General features: G+C 41.8%; 1 protein-coding gene across 3 annotated transcripts in view; it reads right to left on the bottom strand.

Moving 5' to 3' along the window:
* SUPV3L1 (Suv3 like RNA helicase) overlaps nt 1-22,097 on the bottom strand; it is a 42,321-nt gene extending 20,224 nt beyond the window's left edge. Inside the window, exons 1-6 of one of the 3 annotated variants that reach the window (XM_066348157.1) lie at nt 21,781-22,097; nt 7,931-8,008; nt 7,482-7,589; nt 6,408-6,522; nt 4,968-5,136; nt 2,482-2,593 (exon numbers count right to left, since the gene is read on the bottom strand). In XM_066348157.1, coding sequence (XP_066204254.1) covers nt 2,482-2,593; nt 4,968-5,136; nt 6,408-6,522; nt 7,482-7,589; nt 7,931-8,008; nt 21,781-22,054 — 856 coding nt within the window. In that variant the 5' untranslated portion in view covers nt 22,055-22,097. Of the gene's footprint in view, nt 1-2,481; nt 2,594-4,967; nt 5,137-6,407; nt 6,523-7,481; nt 7,590-7,930; nt 8,009-21,780 lie in introns of those variants that run through there. The other 2 variants (XM_066348159.1, XM_066348158.1) reach the window with 2 other exon arrangements.
* Between the last annotated feature and the right edge of the window lie 2,568 nt (nt 22,098-24,665).

The raw sequence follows: 24,665 nt of genomic DNA, 5'->3' as shown, positions 1-24,665 counted from the left end.
CATAGCACTGTTTGAAAAGAAGAAATGCACCCCCATGTTTATGGCAGTATTGTTCACAATAGCGAAGATCTGGAAACAGCCCAAGTGTCCATCAGCGGACGAGGGGATTAAAAAGCTTTGGTACATATATACTATGGAATACTACTCAGCCATAAGAAATGATGACATCGGATCATTAACCAGCCATGGCTCTAATGATTTGAGCAAGTTGGCCCTGGGCCCTGAGGATGGCTCCATAGCCTGGTCTCAAGCACTAAAATAGCTCAGTTGTCAAGCAATGGAACAGCGATTCCGGTCAGGGGACATACGGGAGTCTACCTCTCTGCCTCTCTACCTCTCACTTAATAATAAATACATAAATAAATAAATAGGACATAATGAGCTCTAAGGCATAATAGTACATAATATACAACTCCTATTTTATTTACTACACCTACCCACAGTGCACATATAAGTACATGGATATACAATACAAAAAAACACATAAAAAAATCTGAAAATTATACACCACAAGGTTAACATTTGTTCATTCTGAATGGGTGGGATTGGGAGATGATGTACTTTTTTCTTTTCTTTGTATTTAATTTTATGTCTTCTATAAGAAGATATAATTGCTTATATGTAATAAGAAAAAGTTAATTTTCATTTTAAATACTTTTAAAACAACTTAGTTTACTGCAGTGCTACATTTAATAGTGAAAAACTTTAAACAACTTCAATATCCTTTAATGTAGGAATGTATAAGTTTCATCATAAAATAGAACTATGTGGCCCTGGCTAGTTGGCTCAGTGGTAGAGCGTCAGCCTGGCGTGCAGGAGTCCCGGGTTCGATTCCCGGCCAGGACACACAGGAGAAGAGCCCATCTGCTTCTCCACCCCTACCCCTCTCCTTCCTCTCTGTCTCTCTCTTCCCCTCCCGCAGCCAAGGCTCCACTGGAGCAAAGATGGCCCAGGCGCTGAGGCTGGCTCTGTGGCCTCTGCCTCAGGCACTAGGATGGCTCTGGATGCAACAGAGCGATGCCCCAGATGGGCAGAGCATCGCCCCCTGGTGGGCATGCTGGGTGGATCCTGGTCGGGTGCATGTGGGAGTCTGTCTAACTACCTCCCAGTTTCCAGCTTCGGAAAAATGCAAAAAAAAAAAAAGAATACTATGTAACAGTTTAATGAATAAACTTGATATGTATTTTATAATATGTAATTGTATATACATAAAAAACAAGTCTAGATCTGAAAACGTATACAATAAAAAGCAAATGTGGAACTATAATACACTATGATAACCACATAAATGTTTTAAGACACACAATCTATAGTATTGATTGGTAATATATATCAGTATATAAAAGAGGCAGGGCCCTGGCAGGTTAGCTCAGTTGGTGAGATCATTGTCCCAATATGCCAAGGTTGAGGGTTCAAAACTAAGTCAGGGCAAATAAAAGAAACAACCAATGAACACGTAAATAAATGGAACAATAAACTGATATCCTCTACTCTATTTCTCTTTCTCTAAAATCAATAAATACATTTAAAATTTGTTTTAAAAAGATAAAAAATATGAATAATAAATGGCTATAGAAAAGTTAAATCTTACCATTTGTGACAGCATAGATGGACCTAGAGGGTATTATGCTAAGTGAAATAAGTCAGTCAGAGAAAGACAAGTACCATGTGATTTCACTCATATGTTGAATCTAAAGAATATAAACAAATAAAACAGAACATAGATTCATCGACACAGGGAACAGATTTATGACTGGCAGAGAGGAGGGGGACTGGGTACTGGGTGAAAAAGGTGACGGGATTGAGAAGTACAGATTGGTACTTATGAAACAGTCAGGACGCAAAGTACAGCACAAGTAATACAGTCAATTAACACTGAGATAAATATGTATGGTGCCCGGTAGGTACTGGAATATCAGGGGGAACACTGTAAAGTATGTGATTATATATCTCTGTGTTTTTCAACCACCAGTGTGTAGACTGGTCCACCAGAAATTTCATGCCGGTCCATGAAAGAGTTACCTACCCTGATGTTGTATGAAGATTACAGACCCAATGATCTTAGTCAAATTTGCTCAGGGTGATTTCTGCCTAGTGATGCCGAAATGATTCTATTTTCACCAGTCCCCAAGTGTAAAAAGGATGAAAATCATTGGTCTAACCACTATATGTACATCTGAAACTAATACAAAATAATATTGGGGGAAAAATAAGAAGGGGAAGGACTGAACTGATATTGGCACAAAGGTAACTTCATACCTGTTAAAATTTTAGTTAAGAAAAAAAAAGGAAAAGAATATTCAAAAGCACTCATCACAGAAAGTTTTGGGCATTTATTAGTGATAGTAGACACTGCGTATTTGTTGTACTATTCTCTTCTTTGTTTCAATTTAAAATTTTTTCACAATAAAAAAATATTTCATATGTTCATCAGTATTTTAAAGTAAGAATACTAAGTTTTTAAAAATGGTGTACACTTACAAGGAGTTGTAACACTGCACATCTCAACAGTACAAGCAACATGGGCAGCCTGCTTCCCATTGGGATCTACTGTCACACGCTCTTCACCTGTTACTAAGTCACACGGCACATCCTAGGATGACAAAAAGAAACTTGGAGTTATTTTCTCCTTGAAAACAATAGCAAAAAGAAGTTTTGATTGTTTAATAGCGTATTCTCTCCACTACCATCAAATTTATTTGTCAAACAGCTGAAACAAAATATTGCCAATCTTTTAAAAAAAATTTTTTTCATAAAAAATAAAAGCTACTCTCTTACATACCTATGTAAACTTGGAAACATCTCAAGGCAGCTAAATTCTCAAGTAACAAAAGCATGAGAAATATAAGTTTCACTTTTAAACTTTGTAGGTTTCCATACTATTTCAGTTTATTAGAATAAAATGAACATAAAGTATTTCCATATTCAAGAATATTATAAATAAAATTTAAGAATGTACAGTATTCCTGGCCCTGGCTGGGTGGCTGAGTGAATCAAGTGTCATCCTAGTGCACTGAAGTTGCAATTTGATCCCCACTTAGAGCACCTAATCAAAATAGAACCACCACATGGAACAGCAAGTTAATGCTTCTCTTTCTCTCTCTTCCCCCTCCCTTCTTTTTTCTCTCTCTCAAATCAATGGAAAACTTAAAAAAAAAAAAAAAAAAAGCATGTAGTCTTCCTAATATAATTCTTTGAGAAAGACCAGTATCAATGCCATGGTGTATCTGAGGATCAACCACCTGGTTTGCCCAGACTGAGGGGCTCCCAAAGATGAAGGGCTTTTGGTGCTAAATCTGAGAAACTTCAGGCAAACCGGGACAGCTGGTCTCCCAGTGGCCTGAAACTAACCATGAGGAAACATCAAACATATCAAACTGAGTGACAGTTTATAACACACCTGACCTACAGTAGTCTTCCAAAATGCAAAGGTTATGAAAGACAAAGGAAAAGAAATTGTCTCAGATTAACAGAAACTAGAAACATGACAATGAAATACAGTGTGAGACTCTGGACGGAATCTGGGGTGGGGGCAGTGGGGACGGGGTAAGGTGGGAGTGTTGTTATCGTTACTGGACAAATGACAAAATTTGAATATAGACTATGGATTAAATAATAGTGATCTATCAATACTAAATGTCCTGCTTTATATAAATATCCTGTGATATGTAAAAGAAAGTCTTTGTTCTGTATTTATGGATAAAGAGGCAATTATGTAGGAAAAGTACATAAATTACATAACTGGTTTATCTCACATTATAGTCATAATAAAACAAATCAAAGTTTGACCCCGTTAGTAAAACGATGCCTCAGAACTCAGGATATTCAGTCCTTTTCAGGTTTGGAAAGGTAGCTTTAGTCTTTATTATTAGCTCTATTTGATAGCATCAGAAGTCTAATCTAAAAAAAGGTAAACTAAATATCATAACAGAGTAGTGGCTAACTCTGAGGAAGCAAAAGAGGGTTTCAGAGTTTCAACTACATTAATATTTTATTTATTTATTTCTTTTTGTATTTTTCCGAAGTTGGAAACAGGGAGGCAGTCAGACAGACTCCCACATGCGCCCGACCGGGATCCACCCAGCACGCCCACCAGGGGGCGATCCTCTGCCCATCTGGGGTGTTGCTCTGTTGCGACCAGAGCCACTCGAGCACCTGAGGCATCAGAGCCATCCTCAGCGCCCGGGCAAACTTTGCTCCAGTGGAGCCTTGGCTGAGGGAGGGGAAGAGAGAGACAGAGAGGAAGGAGAGGGGGAGGAGTGGAGAAGCAGATGGGCACCTCTCCTGTGTGCCCTGGCCGGGAATCGAACCCGGGACTTCTGCACGCCAGGCCAACGCTCTACCACTGAGCCAACCAGCCAGGGCCAATATTTTATTTCTTAAAAAAGTAAGTAAGCTCTGGCCCAGCAGCCCAGTTGTTTAGAGCACTATCCAGATATGCCAAGGTTGCAAACTGGATCCCCTGGTCAGGGCACATACAAGAATCAACCAATAAATGCATAAATAAATGGAAAAACAAATTGATGTTTCTTTCTCCCTCCCTCTCTCTTAAATCAATAAATAATGTTTTTTAAAGTAAATAAAACAAGTATAGAAAAATGTTAGAATCTGACAGGACCTGGGTAGTAGGTTCAGGTTATCTGTATCTATACATGAAATTTTCTGTGACATTATATTTCATTTATTCAAACACTTTTTTTTCACATTTTAGTATCTCTGAAATCAGGATATACGTTAACAATTGACTGGTATGTCAGAGTTCAATTAGTAATACTTTTTCTTTCTCAGTTGTACATAAAATAATGGTACATCTTACAACTGATAGCTTCCTAGGTGCAATGAAATAAGGCAATTTTTGTTAACACACAGCGTATGACATATGCACTCCACCTTCTCATCTTCATTCTTATCACCCCCCACACACAAAATTTATAGGAAAAGCAGCAAATATTTGGTAATACACTGACAGCAGCATTACTCTTTTCGAAGATCTCATGTGCCAGTAATTTTAAAGGTCCACAGTACACTCCAGATTTTGCTGACAAGTATTTCTGGATGGCATGATAAGTCTTTCCACTGTTTGTGGGGCCTGAATGGAATACTATCTTCCGCTGTATGGCTCTGGCTTCTGGATACCTAAAAGATGAGTAGGTAAACAGTTTGATCTCATTAATTTCAAAATCTATCTTGGCAAAGTTCTCAACAGAAAAAAAATCTCAAGGAAATATCCTCTTAATATTCTTAAGATAACACCTTTAAAAAAACTTAAGCACTGGCCAGTAGCTCAACTGCTTAAAGTGTCATCCCAGTATGCCAAGGTTGTGGGTTTGATCCCCAGTCAATGCACATACAAGAATCAACCAATGAATCCATAAATATAAGTGGAATAACAAATGAAGCTCTCTCTCCCTTCCTCTCTCTCTAAAAGCAATAAATAAAAAAATTTTTTAAAACTTAATTAAATGATGAGTTTCATTTCCACACTATTATAATGACAAGAATGACATTTATTAAACAAGAAACAGAAAAATCCAAATTCATATTAGTGAATTAAAATAAGTTTAAACTACTTCATAGATATGTTCACATCACTTTCACAGCTCTAAACCCATAAACTTATAAGCAAATCTTCCCAGGCTCTGAATTTCAACATATACAATGTAAAATGACTGAGTCTTCCGCTTCTGGCCATGACGAGTGGCAGTGGACTTGCCCTCCCACCAAAAACAAACACAAAACTGGACAAAATATATGTAGCAGCTGCTTGGAGACATGAGCAACAGGTAGTGCAGGACTACAGACCCTGGAAGAAGGAAACACTTGAGATGAACCTCACTGCAGCCCAGGGAATAGGGAGGTAAAAGTCAAGCAAAATATAGTAGTCCCACCAAGCTGAGCAGCAGAGACCACACTGAGAGGTGCTGAAGCAGCTGAAATGTAAAGGACTGAGTACAGAAGAAAAGAAAGGGTAGAGCAGAGGGGGAGCTTTAAAGTCTGTGTGGGAGTTCCCATGGCCCTGGGCCGAGGGCTGGGTGGAACATGTGCAGGGCCCAGCAGAGAAGAGCTTGCTAAGGGTTTGGAAAAAATTCTCAAAGAGGTGGCAAAGTGCTGGATGTTGGAGCTGTAGCCACGATGGCTGTGAGAGCTCATTAACACGCCGAGCATTCAGCTGGAAAAAGTAAGGTCCACTCTAGATCTCAGTATAAACCTAAACCAGAGCTGGATCAGGGCAGAGGGGAGACACCAGCTACCTGCCTGCCTGATTCACTGCTGCTTTTTCTAGGAAAAACGACACAATCTAGACTCCTTATGATTTATCATCCAGCATACAATAAAAAATAATAATAATTACTAATCTCCCAAGATTAGAAACTGAAAATTTCCAATACATAAATGAAGAAACTAACCAATTAGGTGGTAGCCTTAAGTCACTGATTTTACGTAGATCATCTTTACATTCCAACATAGGAAATATTTGTTTTGCATGTCTCAAGAAAAATGGAAATAAATCATCCACATGAGCTGGAAAATAAAAAAAAAATGCATTAACAGGTGCAAACACATGTCATCCATAACTACACTTAGTGAGACCTTTCTTCTTAGTGGCTAAGTTGGGGGACATGCCAGGATGAAAAGAAAAGCCCTGGAGCAAGACACTACCCTTTTCTGAGATCCTGCTTTGTCTTACATGTTCCTCCCAATTTCATTGATCTTTTCTAGGAAAACAGAAAACTTGCTGCCACCCACCCTGTTCTATTCTTCCAATATAAGCAGGTAACGGTCAGCATTGTTGAAAGTTAAATTAAAATTTAAAAATCTGGAAAAATACATTAGAGAGAAGGCCTGTGGTTCTTGAAGAGCAATGCAGGTGCAATCATTTTTAAACTACAGAGACCACTGCGAGACAAAGCGTGACAGTGAACTGACTTCTCAGCAAGAAGTCTCCACTGCTCAGTGGCTCTGAGGGTGGGTCGGGGCCCACTCCACTCTGTCTCCAGGTTCTCACTCAGTGCCTGGTACAGGTCAAGGTTAAGGTCTAATAATCATATACATTTAGAATATATAACCAAAACCAAGCTGCCTATGGGAACAAAATGATGATGTTCTTACTTTTTCTCTTTTATGGCAAGAGCTGTCTAGCTATGAGGGATGAAGAAGTCAGTGGCAGAAACAAAGGGAATGGGCTGCACGCATCAATTCTGTCTTGTCTGAGAGTTCACTTCACTGCGCTCTATATTAACTCACAGTGAAGGGCAGATGGTGAGAGATCAAATCGACCTCCAGTCTGAGACATATGGATGACTTAGTAACTAGATCAAGGACCCATTTAAAAGCAAAAGCACCCAGACAGCCTCCTTTCTATGCAAGCACTGACTTATTTATAGAAAATGTTAACAAAACCTATTCTAAACAAGGCCTAAGGAAAGAAAGGAAATAGAGTTTGTTCAACAGGATTTTTAAAAATCTCTATAAACACTTGCCTGCACTAAAGCAAATATCATTCAAAATAATGTGAATGTCCACGTCCAGGGAGTGAGACTGCATGATGTAATTTCGAAAGCTGATGAAAGCTTGGTGGAAGAGACGAGCTGCAGGGAATACAAAGTCAAAACAGGTAGTGCTTAGTTTTCATTTCACTTCTCACTTAAACAGCACATATACACATCACACCTAATTAATCAGAGTTTTGGGGTTTTTTTGGTTGATCAGATCTGGGCTAAAGTAGCACAACATAAAGGAAAGCTAACACACAGCTCCTTGGCTATATGTCTGGATCACCAGGTCTACCTGGCCAATCTCCTGCTCAGACAAAAGCCAAGGTCATGGACGTCCTCCAGATCACAACTATGTCCACTAGGACTACAAATACTGACAAAGCTACAATCTAAAAAGTAATAAAATGTCCCTAATGGAAAGTTATTAGCATTACCATCGAGTCCATAATCAGCACCCAGTTTCTGAATTTCCTTCCTCTTGTAAAACTGGTCTAGGATCTTCTTTACTTCATCTGGAAGATATCAAAATACACAGTTTGTTTAATATTTGTTTCTAAATAGAAAAGTCCAAAAGCAAAAGAAGCTTAAAGTCATAACACTCAAGGCAGCAATCTACTGAGTGTTGCAAGAAATTTAAAGTTTTATTTGACCATAAACTCTTTATGATTTAATAGTGAGATGGAGTACCTAGAAAAATTATAGTCAAACTATGCAATATTCCTGTTACACTGCACAGGAATAAGCAGGCTGCGACAGGATTCGACATTGCCCCTAGCCTCTATCAAGCCACTTTACATAATCATGCTCTATTTTGTTTACTAGCAACCATCATGAACATCTAATAAGGAGCAGCTAAAAGGTATCTAGAAAGACAACCAAGCCTGACCAAGCAGTGGCATTATGCATGGATCATCAACCTGGGACGCTGAGGACCCAGATTCAAATCCCCGGGGTCACCGGCTTGAGCGTGGGATCATAGACATAACCCCATGGTCACTGGCTTGAGTCCAAAGGTCAGGTTGGGCTGGCTTGAGCAACGGGTCACTGGCTCAGCTGGATCCCCGCCCCCAGTTAAGGCACATATGAGAAAGCAATCAATGAACAACTAAGGTGTCACAGCAATGAGTTGATGGCTTCTCATCTCTCTCCCTTCCTGTCTGTCTGTCCCACCCTCATTTAAAAAAGAAAAATTAAAAGACAACCAATACTGCAAGGACCAGAGCATTATGCAAATAACTAAAGGAGTCAGGGAAGATCTTTAGTTTGGAGGTCATAATTTTAGGGAGAACAGATTATGCTTAACTTTGTTCTAGATGGCAAAACTAAAATCAGGGAGAAGTGAAAGAAGCAGATTCCAGTGGAATTTACACAAGAGCTTCCTAATAATTAGAACAGTGGAAAGGGCTGCCTCTCAAAAGTGCCAGCTCCTTGTCACACTGAAAGTACTCAAGTAAGGCTTAACGGACGTCATTTCAAAGATTATGGCAGAGAAATTACTGTACTGTAGGGGAGGTTAAATTAGATGCCTGCTGAAGTAATGTGCCACTTAGAATCATATTTTAAGTATTTTATTAAAATATTTTAAATTAATTAAGCTGAGATTGTATTGCCACCGAACATGTTAAAAGACTACTACATTATTCTGTAGAGATAAACATTTTTCTGATTCAGCCACACACTGCATTCCTGGGAAGGCAGGCCAAAACTGAAGATAGAATCTTTGCCCAGGATACACAGAAAGGCCAAGTAGCCTCTAGTTCTACCTCCCACAAAGGCACCAACTGCATTTTCATGCAGCCACAATACATACAACATTCCCTGAAGAAATGAAGGCTGAGTAAAGAACATCCACTAACAAAAATCTGTTTGTAAAATGAGGGAAATTCAAAATGGCTGGCTTGGCACTATATTTGCCCACTAAATGTGGTCTACATTGTAGACAAAAAGGGGCCACACACTAAACCTGACAAGCTCCGGGGAGGCCTACACAGCAGGCCTTACAAACTCAGAGACCTAAAATAACCCCACACCTAGTCTCAAATGAAAACTTTCTAACAAAAGCAGTTCGTGGCAGATAATCAAGTCCTAGACCAGTATTTTCCCCAACAAAAGTCAAGCTTTACCTTAAGTTAGCCAATCTGCTGTCTTGTTTTGCATCTATGATAACATACCTGATAACAAACCTTTGGATTATCCAAGTAATTTCCAACCCCACCAACCCACAAAGCACAAACACCCACCAGAGCAGAGACACAGTTACTACTATTGTGTTAACAGTTAACTATCCTATCCCTGCCTCCCAAACCTCTCACCAATGGATTTCATGTTAACCCCCTTAGTCTTCCTTTCATTCTGATGTATAGAATAAGTGGCAAAACTGCCATTTTCCAGAGCATTTTCTCAATCTGTTGAGATTTTACTTCCTGGCACTTGTCAATTTGGCTCAAATAAACTCATAAAAAAGTTCTTACAGGTTTGGACATTTCTTTCATTGACAATGTATATCTCCCCTATCACAGGCAGTTATCCTGATATTTCTAGGTTTCTGTTACTTTGTACCCAGTGAGGAAGGATAGAAAGAAAGTTAAGGAAAGACCCAGCCAAGTCGAGTGGGTGAGGAAGTAGGAGCCCAAGTCTGCTCACCAAAGCCCCCACCTCTGGGCAAGATCCAAGACAATTTTTCCAAATAGCTCCAGATATATGGAAAAGATTTATATAGGCGGATGTGGATCCTCAAACCTCTCAGCGAGATCTTCTGAGCATGGCTTTTAAGATACCTAGAGGCAGAAAAAGCCCAATAGAGATCAGGGGAACTACCAGCTTTTAGGATACACCCTTAAAGGCTCCAACGCCCCAAAGGGGTCTCATAGGATGCCATCTGGGTCCTGCTTCAATAGTGGAAAGGAAGGTCATTGAGCTAAAGCCTGCCAGGCTTACATGCCTCTGCTGGGAGGAAACAGGGACACTGGAAGGTAGGCTTCCCCCTCACTCCTCTAAGGGAGGGTTCAGTCTCTTCCAGCCCTGCTCCAGCCACCTATGACCTAACCTTGCCCAGAAAGCTGGGTTTTGCCACTGAAGGCTGAAGGTGCCCAGGGCCGTTGGCCCCATCTATGACACTATGGACGAGCCTAGGGTATTTCTTCCAAGAAGCAGGTAAACTGATCTCACTTGCACAAGGGCCACTTAACTATGTCTTACCTGAATAGTCAGGTTTTTTATTCTTCCCTCAAAGATCTCTGTTGTGGGTGTTGATAGTCTTATTTTCTGCTGCTTTGCTTAATATATAGTGTTTTCTTTATTCCTCCTACCTCAACGTCCCACTCATATTTCAGGCTGGGATCTACTCCTAATTTAGAGCTCTCTTTCCCCCTTTTGCCAACTTGTATTATGAATTTACCTTTGCCACCCAGCTTAGTGTATCCCAAGGTTCTCTTTACCATGCCACAGTCGCAGAGCTCCAGGGAAAAGCAACCTGGTCTCAACTTTCCAGGCAGAGGAAAACAGAAGCTCCATATCCACACATGCTGCAGATGGCTTTTCCAGTCTACCTGAATCATTACCAGCTAGAAGCAGCGGTCATTGGGACTTGGACATGAGCTGCAAAGTATAGAATGGTGACAACAATTCCAGTGCCATGCGGACTTTTCCTGTGTGGACTTTTCCTGAACTTCTGCTCCCTGTGACAGCTCCTAACAGACTGAACTGTGGTTGGGTTGCATTTTTCAGGAATTTGGCATGGTGATGGGGCCAATTTGGACTTGGTGAACATGTTAAGGACACTACTCTTTTATGGATTCTTGCTGTATTGGCCAAGAGTTTGCTTAAAGGCTTTTAATCACTGTAAAAAAAATAGAAGACTGGATAAAGAAGGTGGGGCACATATACACCATGGTATACTATTCAGCTAGAAGAAACGATGACATCGGATCACTTACAGCAGAATGGTGGAACCTTGGTAGCATTGTGCGGGGTGAAATAAGCGAATCAGAAAAAAACAAGAACTGCAGGAGTCCATACATTGGTGGGACATAAAAGCGAGACTAAGAGACATGGACAAGAGTGTGGTGGTTACAGGGGGTGGGGGGAGGGAAGGGGGGAGAGGGGGAAGGGGAGGGGGAGGGGTACAAAGAAAACTGGATAGAGGGTGACGGAGGACGATCTCTCTCTGGGTGATGGGTATGCAACAGAACTAAATGACAAGATAACCTGGAAATGTTTTCTTTGAATATATGTACCCTGATTTATTGATGTCATCCCATTAAAATAAAAATTTATTTATAAAAAAAAAAAAAAAGATCAAAGACAAACAGTTAATAGCAGGAAACCCTGTGGTGGTAATAACAAGCCCCTCGCCCCCACCCTACCAGAAGGCAGAATCAGAATTTGGCACCACAAAGCTTGCAAACAACTACTCCATCCTTGGAAACACATCAACTCCTAAGGACTCACTACGCACTCAGCTCTCAGGTTGGCCCGCATCCACTTGGACAGATACTTTCTGCTTCTTTTCACAGTGGTTCCCGCCGCCTACCCTCTTTCTTTTTCTCTGCCTGAATAAAAGTTGCTTTATTCTCACTCCAATTTATCCCTGAAATCTTTCCAGGGCAAGCCAAGGACCTGGAGGTCACTAGACGTGCAAAAGGCCCCTAACCATGCCGGGTGGGACCAGCCCCCTACACAAACCAGTAATAGGCAACAGTTTCTTTGCTGCAATAGTGGAAAACTCAATGACAAAAGACTGGAATACAGCCCATGCAACTGCTTGGGAACATTCTGCAGACCTATAAATTCAATACAAACTGAAACATCAAATTTATTTAGAATTAATCCATTCCCTGTAACACTCTAGTGCTATGCAAAAATGATGCTTTACTCAATGTAAAATGTTTTTAAAAATGCGAGGTTTCTCTTGCTAAGTGAAAGAAACTAGTCAGGAAAGACCACATGTTGTATTGTATTTACATGAAATGTCCCAACAGAAACAACAGGGATTAGTATGCGGGTGGAGGGGATGGGGGCTAGGGAATGGGAAGTCACTGCTATGGTAGGAGACTTCTTTCTGGGTTAACGAAGCTGTTCTAAAATTAGACTGTACAATGATAGTTGTACAGCCCTACAAATATACCATTTAATTATACACTTTAAATGGGTAAACTTGGTGGTATGTAGATATTTTCAAGTCTTTAGAAATAAATATTACCCACAAAAAAGTGAGGTTTCTCTGTATCTACACTTTAACTAAAAGGATTTTTCTAAAATCTGTTATCAAAAACATTAACACAATGGAAATAGTGCTAAAAATTTTACCTACTATAGAAGTATATAAAACATTTTTGTTTTTTCATAAAAATTAAGCTTTGTTTCATTGTTCTTAACAGAATGATCTCATTTTTTTTTACTTCTCATTAAAATTAACAGTGATTGAAGGAGACACTCTCTGGATTTCAGCCACAGTATAAATGAGTGACTACAACTTTTAAGTTTTCTTCCAACCTCTGGCAATGAGAGCCTGGGATTTAATATGGCTTTGTTGGGATTCAAACTACATTTAATTTGCTAAAATTAAAATGCCTACTATAAACTCTAAATCAGTTGCACTGAGTTTTAAATGATTACCACATATATTCTCCTGAAGAGAAAACAAAATGTTCAAGACAATCCATCAGAATAGGCTCTCCTAAAATGCAGATGTGCCTCCAGGTTTTTCTTTTTGTTTTTGTGTGGGGTTTTTTTTTACAGAGACAGAGAGAGAGTCAGAGAGACGGATAGATAGGAACAGACAGGAACGGAGAGATGAGAAGCATCAATCAGTTTTTCATTGCACATTGCGACACCTTAGTTGTTCATTGATTGCTTTCTCATATGTGCCTTGACCATGGGCCTTCAGCAGACCGAGTAACCTCTTGCTCGAGCCAGCGAGCTTGGGTTCAAGCTGGTGGGCTTTTGCTCAAACCAGATGAGCCCGCGCTCAAGCTGCGACCCGGGAGTGTCAAACCTGGGTCCTCGGCATTCTAGTCCAATGCTCTAAACACTGCGCCACCACCTGGTCCGGCTCTTTTTTTTATTGATTGATTGATTTTAGAGAGAGGTGGGAAGGGGGAGAAGGGGAGAGAAGGAGAAAGAAGGAGGGGGGGAGAGGTAGAAGGAGAGGGAAAAAGAAACATCAATTTGTTGTTCCTCTTATTTATTAATTCTTGTATGTTCCCTGACCAGGATCAAATCTACAACCTTGGCAGATCAGGACGACATTCGAACCAACTGTTACCCGACCTGGGCCCTCCCAGAGTCTTCACACAAAAATAATGATCCACTGTACTTCACTTACATCCTGACGAAGAACAAAGCAGCCATTTATTATAAAATTGGAACTGTTTAAATTTTATGATTTACCTATTTTTGTTAAAATGTTTTCATTCATTTGTTTCACTATATTCATCAATAATTAACTCTAAGCCCACCTAAACACACAGAAGCTACATGGTCACTTGAGGATTGGTGAAGTAGGCTAGAACACATGCAGACCTATAAATTCAATACAAACTGAAACATCAAATTTATTTAGAATTATTCCATTCCCTATATCACTCTAGTGCTACGCAAAAATGTTGCTTCACTCAATGTTCATAACAGAACTGAAAAGGCCAAAGCCACAGTGCAAACGCAGGTGGAAAGAAGTGATCAGAATAGGTTAGAAAATCTCTAGGATCCAAAAAGGAAAAGCAGAATCAATCCCAAAGAGACTGTATCAAAGACAATTTAGTAGTGGTATTGTTTCCCATTCCTTTAATAGCACTAGTTTTACTACCTTTATTAATTGAAGGGGTAGTAAATACACAGCACAGACACTAAAAATGTGGCTGCTCTGCCTGTCCCACTGCTTCTAATTAATTCTTCCACTAAAAAAAAAAGACATTGAAATTGTTAAAAATGTTTGCTTTTTAACAATTCTTCTTCTTTTTTTTTTTTAATTTTCAGTGAGAGAGAGAGAAAAGGGAAGGAGCAGGAAGCATCAATTCCCATATGCGCCTTGACCAGGCAAGTCCAGAATTTTGAACCGGAGACCTGTGTTCCAGGTCAGTGCTTTACCCACTGTGCCATCACAGGTCAGGCGGTTCAGTCAATTCAGATGAAGACGACAGCCAAGAAATCAAAAGAAGGCAGAGACTCAGAAGGGCAAGAATGAAAGAATTAGGAAAGATCACCAGGAGCAAAGATGTGTTATTAGAGACCAAGGCTAAGATCATCCACACCCTTGTATTTGCAACTACTACGTACAGATATGAAGAAGGCTAATCAGGCATGACCTGTGGTGGCACACTGGATAAAGCGTGGACTTGGAACACTGAGGTCGCCAGTTCGAAACCCCTAGCTTGCCCGAGCAAGGCACACTCAAGAAGCAACTATGAGCTAATTTTTCCAGCTCCTCCTCCCTGCCTTTCTCTCTCTCTCTCTCTCTCTCTCTCCTCTCTCTAAAATCAATAAATAAAACCTTAAAAAAAAAGTAATCCATTTGAAATGTGGTATTGAAAGTGAGCTCTACAGGCCCTGGCTGGTAGGCTCAGTGGTAGAGCACTGGCTTGGCATGTGGATGTCCTGGGTTTGGTTAAGGCACAGAGAAGCGACCACCTGCTTCTCCCTCCACCTCTCCCTCCCCCCCCCCCCAGCCCCTTACAGCCATGGATCAATTGGTTTGAGCAAGTTGGCATCAGGAGCTGAGGATGGCTCCAAGTCCTCACCTCAGGTGCTAAAAAAAACCCACAAAAAAAATAATTTAAAAAAAAAAAAATATATATATGGCTTGGTTGCTGAGCAACAGAGAGTAACAGCCCAGATAGGCAGAGCATCCCCTCTAGTGGGCTTGCTAGGTGGATCCAGTGGGGTGCATGCAGGAGTCTGTCTCTGCCTCCCTCCTCTCAATTTAAAAAAAAAAGAAAAGAAAAGAAAGTGAGCTCTACGAATACCCTGGACCACCAGAAAGATGAGCAAATTAAGCCTGAAACATTGCTGGAGACAAAAATGACAAAACTGAAGCTGTCTTCCTTCAAGCACATCACAAGAAGGCAGGGTTCTTTGGAAAAGACAATTCTAGGAAAAATATATGGCAGCATGAGGGAGTCTGTCTGACTGCCTCCGCACTTCTAACTTTGGAAAAATATTTTTTTAAAAAATCAAAAAGAAAAAGAACCACCACAAAAAGGTAGGCCTGACCTGTGGTGGCATAGTGCATAAAGCATTGACCTTAGATGCTGAGGTCCCAGGTTCAAAACCCTGAGGTTGCCAGCTAGAGCGCAGACTCGCCAGATTGAGTGTGGGATCATCAACATGACGTCATGGTCGCTGGCTTAAACCCAAAGGTTGTGGGCTTGAAGCCCAAGGTCACTGGCTCGGCTAGAGCCCCTGGTCAAGGCACATGAGGAACAATCAATGAACAACTAAAGGGCCACAACTAGGAATTGATGCCTCTCAGTTCTCCCCCTTCCCCTCTTTCTCTAAAAAAGAAAATAAAAACTACAAAAACAAATCCCACCCTGGCCGGTTGGCTGTGGTAGAGCGTCAGCCTGGCGTGCAGGAGTCCCGGGTTCGATTCCTGGCCAGGGCACACAGGAGAAGCGCTCATCTGCTTCTCCACCCCTCCCCCTCTCCTTCCTTTCTGTCTCTCTCTTCCCTTTCCACAGCCAAGGCTCCATTGGAGCAAAGTTGGCCCGGGCGCTGAGGATGGCTCCATGGCTTCTGCCTCAGGTGCTAGAATGGCCCTGGTTGCAACAGAGCATCGCCCCCTGGTGGGCGTGCCAGGTGGATCCCAGTTGGGCGTATGCGGGAGTCTGTCTGACTGCCTCCCCATTTCCAACTTCAGAAAAATACAAAAAAAAATCTCTATGTTGTTGAATATTAACATGAATAGAATATTGTTCTAGTGGAACTCATGCTGAACCTCTCATATTACAAAGGGAATTATAAAAAGTTATACTAGATTTGTTAAAACTGCCACTATTGCAAAAATGACCTTTCTGCATCTTGCTCAGGTGATGGGGTGACAGCAGCAGAAAGACTAGGAAGCCTCAGCTATTTCTTACCTGATAAACTTACAACAAATGATAATAACTTCATTAGCCTCTTTCATAAGGTCCCTTTTGCAACTACTAGCACGATCCCATCCAGGAAACCATATGTACTCTAGTCATAAAAGTGTGACCTAATAGCTAATACAGGCGTCTCCCTTGTCTTGACCTCCTTCCCTGAGCATTACACCCTAATTCTATACTTCGTAAGTGGTATGCCAGAACATACCAGCTAGTTGTTTTGATAAGCAAGCTTCCCCAAAACTTCCAGTTCACCTTACTAAAAGGAATGTGAATGGCTTCAATCCTCTTGCCAAGCTCTATGAATCCAAGTTCCAATCTGCATCTACCCCTCTACCAATACTATAATCTATAATGGAAACTACTAAAACCTGCCTCACTTAGCAGATACCTTCCCTAGGAGTCATAACTACTAACAAAACCTACCATAAATATTATTTGTTGCCCTGGCCAGTTAGCTCAGCAGTAGAGTGTTGGCCCGGCATGTGGAAGTCCCGGGTTTGATTCCCAGTCAAGGCACAGAGGAGAAGCAACCATTTGCTTCTCCAAACCTCAGCCTCCCCTTCTCTATTTTTCTCTCTCTCTCTCTTATTCTCTCCTCCCCTCCAGCAGCCATACCTTGAATAGTTCGAGCAATTAGGCCCCAGGCGCTGAGGATGGCTCCACAGCCTTGCCTCAGGCACTGAAATAGCTAAATAGCTCAGTAGCCAAGCAAGAACAGTGGCCCCACGTGGGCAGAGCATCACCCAGGAGGGGGCTTGCCAGATGGATCCCTGTCAGGGCACATGCAGGAATCTGTCTCTGCCTCCCTGCCTCCAGCCTCTCACTTAGAAAAAAAAAGGTATTATCTGTTGCTGCCACTTATAAACACGCCAGTGATTAATCAAAAATCAGAACACACTCTGGAAGTGCATCTGTCACCTGTGATCAGCCAGCACTCATCAGGCTGAACTTGGTGCCAGGGAGCTACCTTCTTCCTTCACTGCTCCATCAGAGACCTCCCAAAGCTTGCAGCTTTGTTGACTCCCAGAAAGAGGAGGGCCACTCTGCCATCAAAGTAGCTGGCTGCAATTCATTGCTGGGACTTCCAAACACTTAGAAGTTCGTAAGAATGCCCAAAAGACTTAAGAACACCACCCTGGTGGTTGTGGCATTTCAAATGCCATAGATGAAACTGAGGACGAGGCAATATATGAAGACAGTGATTCGTCATCAGACACAGACAAGGACAAGCTAGTACAGGGGTCCCCAAACTACGGCCCACGGGCCACATGCAGCCCCCTGAGGCCATTTATCCAGCCCCCGCCACACTTCCGGAAAGGGCACCTCTTTCATTGGTGGTCAGTGAGAGGAGCATAGTTTCCATTGAAATACTGATCAGTTTGTTGATTTAAATTTACTTGTTCTTTATTTTAAATATTGTATTCGTCCCCATTTTGGTTTTTTACTTTAAAATAAGATATGTACAGTGTGCATAGTGATTTGTTCATAGTTTTTTTTTTAGTCCGGCCCTCCAATGGTCTGAGGGACAGTGAACTGGCCCCCTGTGTAAAAAGTTTGGGGACCCCTGAGCTAGTAGATGGGAGTTTTGACAGTGATGAGGAATTGTATGAAATTTATGAATAGAACTTGAGTTCAATAACTTTATGTAATACACTTTTTTTCAAATTTTGGGCCCCAAAATTAAGGTGCATCTCATACACGGGAGCGTCTTATACATGGGGAAATATAGTAATTATTTCAGGGTAGCAACACATTTAGATGTTATTTATTAGATCTTTCTTTTAAAAGAACATATTAAAAAAAAAAGAACATTTTGACTACTGTAGAGAATGGATTAGAGCTCAAAGGTGTTCAAGGATACATGTAAGGGTTATTTCAATAGTCCCATCAAAAGACAGAACCTGATTATTTAGGTTAGGTTGGTTGAAGTGGAGGAAGGGAATGAATTAATTCAATAAATATTTATGAGACAAAGTAACAAGACTTGTTGACTGTACTTTCTGACTGTAAGATGTAGGGAAGTGGAATGGGAAGAACCAAGACTACCAGGTTTTTGACCAAAAAACCTGAAGAATAAACAAGTTGAGGAACAGATAAGTTGTCTTAGACATGTGAAGGTCAGGAGCACGTAATAAATCCAAGTGGAGCTACGTGATAGGCAGCCAGATATTAAGGTCCAGGGAGATACAGGTTCAGGGAGAATGAGAGGCGTATAGGCTCGAGACAAAGATCTAAAAGGAATACTGACTTAAGGAGAAAGAGTGAGCCACCCTAAGGAGATTGCAGAATAAGATGGCAAGGTAACAAAGGACAAAGCCTTGAAGTACACCAATTTTGGGGTGAAGAGCATGCAAGTGATTGAGAAGTGACAACTTCTTGTCTCAATCTCTACATGAAAATCTGGTACCTTAATCATGTAAAACTGTGGTAGTTCATTGTTCTCTGCAGCCCCTCTTGCAATGTTGAAAATCATTCTAGTAATTGCAACATCTAAACCAGGGGTCCCCAAACTTTTTACACAGGGGGCCAGTTCACTGTCCCTCAGACCGTTGGAGGGCCGGACTATAAAAAAAAAACTATGAACAAATCCCTATGCACACTGCACATATCTTATTTTAAAGTAAAAAACAAAACGGGAACAAATACAATATTTAAAATAAAGAACAAGTAAATTTAAATCAACAAACTGACCAGTATTTCAATGGGAACTATGCTCCTCTCACTGACCACCAATGAAAGAGGTGCCCCTTCCAGAAGTGCTGCGAGGGCCGGATAAATGGCCTCAGGGGGCCGCATGTGGCCCGCGAGCCATAGTTTGGGGACCCCTGATCTAAACCAATCCCAAAGGAAATGAAAAACCGCCTAGTACATAAGGATTCTCCACCAGAAGAAAACCTGCTGCTGCTAACAATCTAGGTCTCCATTCTCTCTCCTTACTGGAAGCATCAAAGACATTTATACTTTCAGGTAAATTGGAATAGTTGCACAAAATAAGTATTTTTTCTATATTTAAATCTAATGAATGTCATTACTTCACACAAATCATTCCTTATATAATATAAAATAAAAGCAGAAATGGTTTTTAAAAATAAATTTAGAGTTTCAGTTTTGCAAGATGAAAAAGCTCTGGGGACATGTTTCACAACAATGTGAATATACTTAACACTACTGAACTGTATACTTAAAAATGGTTAAGACGATGCCCTGGGGCCCTAGCCAATTGGCTCAGTGGTAGAGCACTGGCCTGGTGTGTGGATGTCTCAGGTTCAATTCCCAGTCAGGGCACACAGGAGAAGCAACCATCTGCTTCTCCACCCCTCCCCCTTCTCTCTCTTTCTTCCTCTCCAGCAGCAATGGCTCTATTGGTTGGAGTGCATAGGCCACGGTGCTGAGGATGGTACCATGTAGCCTCCACCTCAGGTGATAAAAATAGCCTGATTGCAAGCATGGCCCCAGATGAGCAGAGAATCTCTCTCCCTGTCTCTAGCTAAAAATAATAAAAATAAATAATATACAATAACACAAATAATTATTTGTTTGCTTGTTTTTGTGAGACAGGAAGGGAAAGATGAGAATTATCAACTCATAGTTGCAGCACCTTAGTTGTTCATTATTGCGTTCTCATATGTGCCTTGATTGGGGGTGGGTGGCGGTTGCTGCATCCAAGCCAGCGACCACAGGGTCATGTCTATGACCCACACTCAGACTGGAGCCCCTGTGCTCAGGCCTGCGACCTCAGAGTTTTGAACCTAGTCCTTAGCGGTCCAGCACAACGCTAACTACTGCACCACTGCCTGGTCAGGCATAATAATTACATTATTAAAAGTACCAAAATAGGCCCTGGCAGGTTGGCTCAGTGGTAGAGCGTCGGCATGGCGTGCAGGCGTCCAGGGTTCGATTCCCGGCCAGGGCACACAGGAGAAGCGCCCGTCTGCTTCTCCACCCCTCCTCCTCTCCTTCCTCTCTGTCTCTCTCGTCCCCTCCCGCAGCCAAGGCTCCACTGGAGCAAAGTTGACCCGGGCGCTGGGGGTAGCTCTATGGCCTCTGCCTCAGGCGCTAGAATGGCTCTGATTGCAGCAGAGCAATGCCCTAAGATGGGCAGAGCATCGCCCCCTGGTGGGCATGCCGGGTGGATCCCGGTGGGCGCATGCAGGAGTCCATCCGACTGCCTCCTGGTTTCCAACTTCAGAAAAATACAAAAAATAATAATAATAATATAGCCCCCAACTACAAGTAAGAGTTTGCTTAACAGTGGCTTGGAAGACCTGATTAAAGAGTAATATATACTGTGAAAGTTCCACCACATTTTTAGTGAAAGTATTGTACTTCTGCCCTGAAAAACAAGATTTGACCATAGCATGTTGTATTCTGTATTTTAAAGTTACAATATGAGGCACTAATGTTGCTTATTGAAGTGAAATGCCTAAAGATAGTTCAGTGCCTAGTTCCCCCTAGCTTCCTTTGATTAAAGAAAACTGCCTCACCTCCTCAATCATTCAGTCCTATAATCTGAAATTTCCCTCGTAAACATTTACACGCCTCTCTGTCAAATCCATCCACAGTTACCTTGAAGGAACAAAGTAACTCTGCTGATGCTAAGCGATTCCTTTCTCTCCAGTCGCGGATGATCATGGTGCCTACCACTTTTGGCGAGGACCCTTACCATCTTCTACCTTGTATTACAGTTGGTTATCCATACATCTGGAGCGAGAAAGATCTGGAGCTGAGTCTGGCTCCTCTTAGCAACCACCCCACAGCCTAAGGCAATGTCTTGTTTGTGTAGGTGCCCAGTCAATGACAAAGAATCCTGAAAAAAGTCCTCCTCTGGCTTTTCACTGCACCGCCTCTGAGGCAATAATTCTGCGGGGGTGGGGGGGTGGACAACAAAGAAGGATGCTAGAAAAATCAATCGTCCAACTAACGACTCATGGAAGGTAAATAATAAAAGGGTTTAAACCATTGAGAGAAGAGTGAAACGGCAAAACCCACTTCTGAGGCGCCATATTAAAGCATCAATCGGACACAATGACAAGCGTTCAGAGGCTCACAAATCAGTGAAAGAGACAGACACTGGCCGGAGCGATGATAACGCTCGAGGGGACCTCGGGTGTCCAGGGGAAGGGGGTGCAGCGTCCTTAAGGCCGCCCCTCAGCCCAGCAGACACCCCCCGCCCCGCCGTCCCCGCTAGTTCCTGCACTCACTCTTGTCCAGAGGCCGGGTTAGCTCGGCCCCCACATCGCCATCTGCGCTGGGGCCCTGAGGTTTCACAGTCAGTGGCACAAACAAGGACGTGTTCGGGGCTTTGGAACCTCCTGAGGCCGAGGAGGAGGCGGAGGCAACGGCGGGAACTCGCCCCAGAGCCCCAGGAAAGGGTCCAACGTGGGCGCGAAGAGCAGAGCAGACGGCTGCCCTGTGGCCAGAGTGGCGCCCCGCCGGGAGCCGAGCCCACAGCAGGGCACACCGGGGTAAGGACATTTAGACCGCAAGTCCTAGAGGAAACTGGCTGGAGCAGCGCCGGAACACTGCAGTGAATAGTGACGCACACCGCAAGCGCCTACTGTCCGGAAAGACCCAGACCGAGCCGAGGAGCTGCCCAGGAAATCGCCCGATCAAAAAAGAAAGAGTACGATAAGATTGCTCAAAAGAGGGAGAAGAAGATTAGGAATGAAAATCAGAAAAGATAAGTTCTTGTTCTCGCTCTCTCATCAGCTATCGGAGCCAGCTTTATCTAAAAAAAGAAAAATAGAAAGAAAGTGATCAGGCACCACTGGGGATGTCACAGATGAGAAGAGGGGGCCTGTGAAGTGCCGCTGTGAAGCAAGCTGGCCAGGTCAGTAGGCGCACGTGGTCTAGAAGCACGTGGGCAGAACTGAGACTAGGGCGATTGGGATTGATGGAGAAGCAATGTCCTGAGCTGTGAGCGTGCTTGCAGACTCCAACATTTAGGAGCATTTTCCCAAAAGTTTCGCGGAGTATTAACTTTCCGATAGAATAGCATTAGCGAACATAACTTGATCTGCCCTACAGGAACATTGCCAAGGTATTTTGTTGGCCTGCATTTTCTCAGGTAAACCCCTTGTATAGCATGTGTACATACTATACTTTAACCTGAGCAGTTTGTATGTCACAGCTGCATAGTGAGGAGCCCTGAGGAGCCACTGTGCCACCTCACCCGCAGGTGTTGTAAAGTACCAAAAGCTACAGAATCAATATTAATATTTTAAGAGGCTCAAAAAACATTTTATTAATTTGGGTTAAGGTGTGCAGAGAAATTTGGTGAATGATCTCTATACTGTGTGATTGGCATAAAACCAGGATGGCCCTTGGCAAAGAGAAGGAAAACATGGATTTCCTTACATTCCACCACACCTGTGGGGAAAAGGGTGAATGGCTAGCCAGGTGCAGGAAGAAAGCTTTCTATCATTGTGTTGACTTGTAAATTTTGTTTTCTCCAAAATGATGTATGGCTTGCAAATTGAACATGGTCCTATCATGTTAAAGGGCATATGACTATAACCAATAGTGGTAAAAGGCACCTAATTACAATTTTTGCTTCTGCTTGCAAAACTATAAAACTAGGTAAAACAAAGGGCTGGCGCGCTCTCCCTCAGATTTCTGTCAGAGTTGCCGCCGCTCTGCCAAGCTAGACAATAAAGCTTTGGTGTGGAATCAACGGATTTTGTGTCTTCAATGTTTCGGGTCCCTCCGGATTAGCCTTAACAATAGCAAAAATATGTCCTCTGCACCCCAAAGTTTAGTTTCATTTGCATTGGTTGGATACTGTTACATGCAACATATTAAATTCTCAAAATATGTTCTTAGGTTTTCTAATTCTCTCATTATACTTGAAACATTAAAATCTTGCAATTTGAAGGAATGTCATGTAATATGTAAACTGTGTGTCAACTAGGATTCCAGTAACAATTTGTTACATGCCTTTGTTTCACAGAATTTTTTTTTAGATTTTACAGGAGGAGGAGGAGTTTGGAGCAAGAATTATCAACTCATAGTTGCTCCACTCTAGTTGTTCATTGATAGCTTGTTCATTGATGTGCCTTGACCAGGCAAGCTCAGGGTTTAGAACATGCAACCTTAGTATTCCAGTCAACACTTTATCCACCATGCCACCCCAGTCCAGGCTCAGAATACTTTTTAAAATATCAGGTATACAAGCTATTTTATTACATTTGGATCGTATATTTTTCTAAAGGACACCTTTTAATTTTATAATCACTGTGAAAATTAGGTTCACCTATTTATTCAGATACTGAGTATTTATAAGTACAAAGTATACCAAACAAAAAAGGCTGAGCCCAAAGAAGTTCAAAATCTATTGAATTCTTTAAGTGTGTGAGCATAATCTTGGAGGTGTGTATAGCATGCCTTGACAGCACAACAAACAGACATCCCTTTGACTTATAGATGGAGGTGCTGGTGAGCCAGATTGGCCAGGAGAACCTTCCCAGAAGTTAAGCATGCAGGATGGAGGATGGGTATTCTCCATAGGCTGGCATAATTGTATCTGAAGGTGTTTTGTAATACCGAATTCAAACTTTATCCTGGAATCGAGTCTCTAAAAGTTTAAATAGGGAAGTGACATAAGAATTATGCTCATGGACCTCAAGCCTGAAAAAGAATGTATTATACATATTTAATGACATATTTTCCTCACTATACCTTTTATCTAATTTGAAACTTAAAATGTTAATTCCAATCCAGACTACTGTAAACTCCTGGAGTGTTCAACAGATTCAGCTGAATATAGAGGGGACATAATTAAATAAAAGACTACTGATTCACATGGTAATTAGAACTGAGTGTTCAAACTACCTGGCCCATACTAAAGGGCTCCAGAATATACCAATGTGGCATCAAGTTTTGAGAAAGTGTATGAGTTCCTGAAATCCCCTATCTGCCTAAAAGCAGAGCTTCCCAAAAGAACCCAGTAGTCATAAATCTCCTCAGGGAGCAACCAGGGAAGATGAACTCCACACCAGACAGAAGTCAGCACCACACCTAGACAGACTTTGTCACAAAACTGTACCTACCATTATTCTCCTAAGAACCCTTACTATTTTTCCTAAAA

This window comes from Saccopteryx leptura, chromosome 9, assembly GCF_036850995.1.
Source record: "Saccopteryx leptura isolate mSacLep1 chromosome 9, mSacLep1_pri_phased_curated, whole genome shotgun sequence".
NCBI lineage: Eukaryota > Metazoa > Chordata > Mammalia > Chiroptera > Emballonuridae > Saccopteryx > Saccopteryx leptura.
This window is presented reverse-complemented; position numbering and strand designations above follow the sequence as displayed.